The 7,458-nt window shown below is 40.3% G+C and overlaps 1 protein-coding gene across 1 annotated transcript; it reads right to left on the reverse strand.

The window, feature by feature from the left end:
• Positions 1-1,770: 1,770 nt before the first annotated feature.
• ZBED5 (zinc finger BED-type containing 5) lies at positions 1,771-7,012 on the reverse strand. The gene is given in 4 exon segments (XM_044258832.1): positions 1,771-3,858; positions 3,861-4,323; positions 5,125-5,239; positions 6,795-7,012. Coding segments are annotated over 2 exon segments (2,073 nt in total). The 5' UTR covers positions 3,919-4,323; positions 5,125-5,239; positions 6,795-7,012; the 3' UTR covers positions 1,771-1,843.
• Between the last annotated feature and the right edge of the window lie 446 nt (positions 7,013-7,458).

The following is a 7,458-nucleotide window of genomic DNA, read 5'->3' on the forward strand; positions in this document are numbered from 1 at the left end:
GCTATGCTCCAAAGTCACTGTTTGATGCTCTTTATAAAGTTTGAAAGGCAATGACCATAAAAAGTACCTTCTATGGGAAAACACTGTTCTTTGTTTTGTTTTGTTTAGTAGGCTCTACATCCAATGTGCGCCTTGAATTCACAGACCCTGAAATCGAGAATTATATGCTGTGCTGACTCAACCGGTCAGGGACCCCCACATTTTAAATTACATTCTGCTACTTCATGTGTGACCTTAGGCAAATTCAAAAATTACTTAATCCCACAGGATTGCTATAAAGATTACTGAGAATATACAAGCATCCAGTAAGATAAAATGGGTGATTAATAATGTGACAAAACCTGGGCTAGAAATGCTTAATCTTGCTGCCTTAGCTTAGGTCAGGTCCCATGGACTGGAGGACTGTTAAGATGCCGGAGAACAAAAACCCAGACTAGAAGTGAAGGTGTAAGTCAAGTTTAAACTGGACATGATTGGATATAGAAGAGAACCAATATACACTGTGTATCTTTTCCTATGACCTGTTAGGAATTTTAGATACATACTCATTTAATCCTATTAATAACCCTCAAAGAAGGCATAATTTTACAGATGTGAAAATTGAGGAACAGGAAGGCCCAAACTACCCAATGTTAAATAGCTAGCTATGCAGAGAAGCAAGTCCCCCAATGTAGTCATGCTACCACATTCTGCTTTGTGAGGGGAGGTCCTTCTACTCTCCAAAATGAAAACTGGGTTTGAATAAGTGAGATTAAATATATACTAGCTACCTACATAGGAGAAACACAAAATATAAGACACTGAGCTGGTGACCTGAGATATGTTATGTGATGCAGAGATCGTAGGGATAGCAAAGTCAGACCTCCTTCATAGAATTCTAAGGATAAACTGATACGGGTTTCATATCTAATTACTTTCTTTAAGTACAGTAAAACCTCATTAGTCTACAGTATATGGAATTTAAAATACTCTACATAGGAACTGAGAAACAATGAAAATATCTGGTAACATTCTTCAAACTTCCCTCCCCCAATAGCTGAGCTTGGATCAAAGATGTGATATTATTTAGTGACTTCTGCCTAATGACCTGAATTCTAGGTAAAAGAATAAATGAGCCAAAACCACAAAGTGTAACTAACATTCTCTACAATGCAGATATACAAATATAAACTACCATATCCTATTCCATTTTTTGTTGATTCACCATAATTTTTTCCTTTACTGGGAATTTTACTTTAATAAGGCCTTTTGCTAGGCAATGGACACACAGAGCTGAGTAAGACCTTGTAAGAGCTTAGTCCATTTAACACTGGGAATCATGAGGCCACCAAGAGTTCACAACTGGGACACCACAAAAAATAGGGCCAAAACAGAAAGACATAGAGAATCAAAGTACCAATGATTAATTAGGTCAAACTATTCAAAAGCAAATAGGAGTCTGTCAGGAAGCAAAGGGAAGGAATATTTTTTGAGACCTGAAAGCACGCAACAGTGTGATGTGTTCAGGGAATGGCAAGGCATTCCATGTGATTGGAGAGCTGGGGGTTTGGCAGGATTCATAGTGATTAGATCCTAAAGAGATACATTATGCTAAGACATATACATTAAGTCTTGTGGATCAACCTTTCCCACAGTTAAGACCATGGATTCTTTGAAATCACAATGTGAAGAAGAAATACCAATAATAATACATACTTAAAACTTCTGATTCTTTAGCTTAAAATCTAAGAAGTATAAAAAATATGAATCATTTTATTTAAAACCCCGAAATAGCAGAGATGAAATCATCTTTTATTTTCATCTTATATTTGGTTATCAAGAGACATGCAAAACCCTCTTAATTTTAATGAGAACAGTGTTTTTGTGTCTTTTTATCACATATCCGCTTAATATTAGGTGTAATGTTGCTAAGTCGAATCCGCATATGAGGTGCAGCATCAAGTCTTTTCCTGTATTTCGTTTTTGTTGCGGCATAATATGAAAATCCCGTTTCACACAGGTGCATTGTAGCAAAAGGAAGAAGTACACGAACCGCACGCCTCGCAATGCTTGGGTACTCCTGAATTAGGCTACTCCAAAAGTCATTTAGTGAAAGTTCACTGAAATTTTGTTTCACTTGAGAATCAGATGTTAAATCAATCAGGCTCTCATAGTCCCGTGCTACTAATGAGACTGGCTTAACAGTTACTGTAAATGGATTTCTAACCCAAGTGTTATTGTCATTTGTTACAGGAAAATATTTTAACAGAGTAGAGCGCAAACCCCTTAGGTGCTGCACAATGGCACTACAAGTATCTTTATCGACTGTAGAATTAATTTCAGTCAAAAAGTCACTGAGTGTAGGAAAACAATCAAAATTTTCTTCTTCTACAGATGAAGCCCAAAACTCTAATTTTCTTAACAATGATGACATTTTATCAAAAACTGTAAAAACTGTTACATTTTTTCCTTGCATTGATAGATTAACCTCATTTAATTTAGTAAAAATATCTGCAAGATATGCAAGTCTTAGCAGCCAAGATGAATTTGTTAAACAATCAGATAGTCGAAAAGCAGAATCCATGAAAACCAATAGTTCACGACGAAGCTCAAAAAGTCTTACAAGAACTTTACCTCGGGAAAGCCACCTCACCTCTGTATTCAGAAGAAGCGCTGTGTGCTGGGCACCCATTTCCTCACATAAAATTTTTAGTAGCCTGGATTGATGTGGTCGAGCTTTAATGTAATTGATGATTTGTACTGCCTGATCTAGCACATTTTTCAGAGATGCAGGCATTATTTTAACCGCTAGTGCATGTCTATATAATAGGCAGTGACTACTGGTGCTTTCGGGAGCCACATATTTTATCAAGGTGACAGCCTCAGCAATTTTCCCGTCCATTGCCCTAGAAGCATCGCTACAAACATCAACACATTTTTCCCATTCAATTTCATGTTTCTGCATAAAACTGTTGATGCAGTTGAATATTTCTTCACCAGTAGCATTACTTTGCAAAGATTCACATAAGAGTAGGTCTTCCTCAATAGATTTATTAAACCTATAACGAACAAACACAAGCAGCACAGCCAGTCCTGACACATCAGCTGATTCATCTAGCTGCAGTGAAAACCCATCACAAATTTTCAGTCTACAAACAAGCTCTTCTTCAATGTCAGCAGCAAGATCCTTAATTCGACGTGCAACAGTACTATTTGATAGTTGTACTGCATCTATTTTTTTACTGTATTGTTCATCAAACATTCGCATCACAACATCTTTTGCACAAGGCTTGATAAGCAATTCTCCAATAGTATGAGCCTCTCCACTCAGGGCTATATGGTAACTTACATTGTATGATGCCTCTGTAGCACTTTCATTATCTGTATTGACAATTTTAGGTGTTGGAGGTTTGTTATTTTCAGGTGAATCAAGATGTTGCTTGAAAAAGCTTATGTCTTTGTCTTTGTAGGCAGCATGTTTAGTTTCCAAATGTCTTCGAAGTTTACTAGGGGCCAAAGAACTATTTGATAAAATTTTCTTACATAACACACACTGAGCATGAGGTGCATCTCTATTTCCAAAGTAAGTAAATCCAAAAGACAAATAACTTTCATCATATTTTCTTCTTTTTGGTTTCTTACTAAATGTTGTTATTTTGTTGGAATTGGAAATAAATTTGACCCTGGAAAGCTCACCTTCTGATTTTTTAGAAACTGAAGGCTGCAACTGTTCATCCTCGCTTTGTAATATTCCAACCTTTTGATCATTTGATTCAGACACAATTTGGTAACAAAAAGATTCTACTTCTTGTTTAAGACTTCCTTGTTTCAACAACAGATCCATAGGCAATGTGTTTGTGGTACAAAACATGGTTAAACATTGAGTATCACAAATGTGTTGAAATTATACAACAGGATACACAGAAGATGAGCAATCATCAAAGAGATGATACAGAGCAACACATCAGTTAATTTGTAAATGCTGCCTATGCATCAATGCGCAGATGGAACATCACATGTTCGTGTATCAGGTGATTTCTCATGCGACTTCCTGGTGCTCTCAGGTATGGCACACCTTTTCTTAAACGTAGATTATCACATAAAAATAAAGCTATAGAAATGAGTTTAGTAGTCTTAAACTTATATTTGAAAATAAAGTATGAAGAAAACGATTGTTAGCATTGATCTTTTTCTCAGAACACTTATTAACGTAGAGAGTATTAATGTTCTATAAAACACATCTTGGGAACCACTGGGGTAAGAAATAATGAAGAGTTGGTAAGTATATTTTTAACGAAGGGTCCTTGAGGAATACGTCCCACGGCAGGGGTTGGCAAACTTTTTCTGTAAAGAGCAATACAGTAAATATTTTTGACTTTATGGGCCATATGGTCTTTGCTGCAACTATTCAACCTTGTAGTTGCAGCATGGTAGCAGACATAGAAAATACAAAAAGAATGGACACACCTGTGGTCCAGTAAATCTCTATTTACAAAAACAGACAGCATGGGCCATAATTTACCAACTCCTCATGGCATATAGCTTTTAGCTTCTGGATACTTACTGCCACTAGATACATTCACTATGGATATTATTATACATCTGAAGCCTCCTACCAGGACTAGTGACTATCTTGATAAACTATATTAAAGACACACAAACGCAGTTCAAACTTTTGCAAGACACCGAATTCTGTATCCTAAATACTGTGCTAACACTGAAAAATACAATGTAGACCAAAAGTTAACTACTAATTCTCTGGAATTAAAATCACATAAATATTTATATCATCCAAATTAATACCCATTGAAAGTAATGTATATTTTACTGATTATTCTATAATAGTACATTCTGTTATACTATAGGTGAAGACTTTACCAGGACCTAAAAAAATAAACTCTTATTTTAATAGGTTTATTCCTCATACAGTTTTAAAAATCATAATTAAAAGAAGGGTAATGCAAATTTTAAATCCTTTAAAGATAACTAGTAACTTTGCAGGCTAAGGCATACATATTTAGTGTATATCCAAATATATCTGCTTTTGATTCCTATTTTATGATTTGGCTACAGCGTAAGCTTTGAGTTTTCATGTCACATCCTACAGCAAATGGTTTTCCTATTAATAGCTAGATGGTAAGATACCTGAAATGAGGAGTATTCCTTTTTGCAATCACACTCTCCACCTTGGTAGCTTGACATGCAGACTCTTCAAAAGAATAAAATTAAGGGATGGGGTGGAAAGGGAGTAACCAAAAGCCTAGAATGAGAAAAATTAAAATTAGACACTGTAAAAGCAGAACTAACTATAAACCCCTAAGATGATCCTTCATTACAATTTATTTTAGATCCAGGCAAATGATTCTTCACTGCAATGCAGTGGACTGAAAACAGAAGAAGCCTAGCACAGTAAAAATGCTAATATTTTCATCTCACTTAATACTCTTGTTCTTTCATCGTTTTGAGACACCCTCCCAATCACTGACTTCACAGAAGCACGTAACACTTTCAAAAACTAAATCTAACTTTTAAAAGTGGTCACATTTTAATGTCTCTAAAACCAAGCATTGAAAGTAATCTAAAATAGAGTTATACCGGGAAGTGTTGTATGAAGTACACATTTTTGCTATAACCATTTTTGTCCCCTGAACCAATTTCCTGTTAGGTTACTAATGTTTATAGAATGATCGTTGTTTTACTATGCTTGTAACTGCTAGATCCCTCATATAGATTATCTCATTTAATCCTTAAACTCGAGAGTCAGGGACTAGTATTGACCAAATTTAAGAGATGAACTAATAGACTGAGAAGTCATCTGCTAACTTAATACATCTTGTAAGTGAATAACTAAGAATAGAACCCAAAAAGTTGGCGCTGCAGAGCCCACGCACCTAGCCATTCCTTGTGTGTGCCTGAATAAATTTCCCAAGCACTAACGGGTGGCAGAGAGAAATTGATTACAACTGCCAGACAGTCGAGGGTTTCAAACTGCAGCAGCAGAAAGCCCTACTCCATTACTGGGAGCAAAAGAGCAGTAGATTCTCATTTCCACAACCCGATTTTAATTTAACACCAGAGAACTTCGTGGAGCTGCTGCTTGGGGTTAGAAGCCCTCTCCCTGGCTACCCGAGGAGGGCACAATGGAGTAAGAAGCTTTGTTTTCCTCAAGGAAGGCCTCATCCCCACCTCTTCTAGAGGTGCTTTCCCGAATCTCTCGAGGACAAAGAGTCTAGGCTCCCTCGAGAGTCAAGTTTCTATTCCATTACCCGAAAAGGCTGGCAGGGGCTGGGGGGTGGGGAGAAACCCTGTTCTTTTGTCTCTTCTCTGGGTTAAACTGACAGGTAACACCATCCCTTCACCCCCACCTTCGGGCTGTTCCAGCTATGAACACCACCCTCAGGGATAGGAGGGCCGGGTTAAGAGTGCAGTCCAGTCAGAAAGACCCAGGCAAAGGTGGGGGCGGTTGCCCTTTCCAGCACCTACATGCTTCTTTAAACGGTCACTTCGATGTGCTGCCTGGGCCAGCTACGCCTCCTTGTCACAGGTGCGCGCTGCCAGCAGACCCGCCACATCTGGGGGCTCGCCCACCCTCGCCTCCAAAACTCTTCTCTCGCGTCCCCGGGCGGTTTCCTCAGCACCCAACACTATCTCTCTACGTCACCTCCATCAGTGATGGAGACCGGTCTTCGCTGCGGCTGGGCTGCTGGGCTGCGCCGCGGTCCCCAGCTGAGTCTGCGGCCGCCATTTTAAACAGCTCAAGGCAGCGGCCATTTCAGAGCGCACCGCTCAGCCGCCGTGGCGGCTCTGGTCCTCACCTTCACCGAGGCCTGAACAGGGTCAAGAGCCAGTCGTCGCGGACTGGGAGGGGAGAGGAAGGGAGGGGGGAATGAAAAACAAAACAGAGGGAGGAAGGATTCGGGGACAGGGTGATGCTCTCAGCTCAGGGATACCGCCTATGCCACCTCCATAGAGATCCGGTTCGCGGCTGGCGCGGTCGTTCCTCTGAAGATAAATTTAGCACTCGAGCAGACGAACTTACAGTCTCCACGAGCGGCTCCTCTGCCGCCCAATCAGCTCCAGAGCTGCTCTCCGCCACAAATCCACGCGGAGCAGTGGGGCGGGACCAAAGGAAAGGACCAAGCTCGGTTGATGCGCGCCCCGGAGCCCGCCGCGGTGCTGGGTTCGGGCGAGCGGGGAGTCTTAGCTGGTGCAGGACGTGAAGCGATTGTTTTCAAACTTCCCTGGGTTCCTTGTAGCCCGGTTGCTTGTTTAGAATGCAGGTTCCCGGGTACTGCCAGACAGAGTTAGTTGTCCCATGAGGCTGGACTGGCCTCCAGGAATCTGGATGCTTGTAGCACTGGCGTTCTGCCCAAGCGGCGGTGATTTGTGTGATTCGCAGTTAGCCCTAGGAGCGCGCGGACCCGCGACTGCGGCTGCCTTCACGACCTCTTTGTTTTCCGAGCCGCACCCTAGGCTCAG

The sequence above is a fragment of the Neovison vison genome, chromosome 7 (genome assembly GCF_020171115.1).
Source record: "Neovison vison isolate M4711 chromosome 7, ASM_NN_V1, whole genome shotgun sequence".
Classification (NCBI taxonomy): Eukaryota; Metazoa; Chordata; class Mammalia; order Carnivora; family Mustelidae; genus Neogale; species Neogale vison.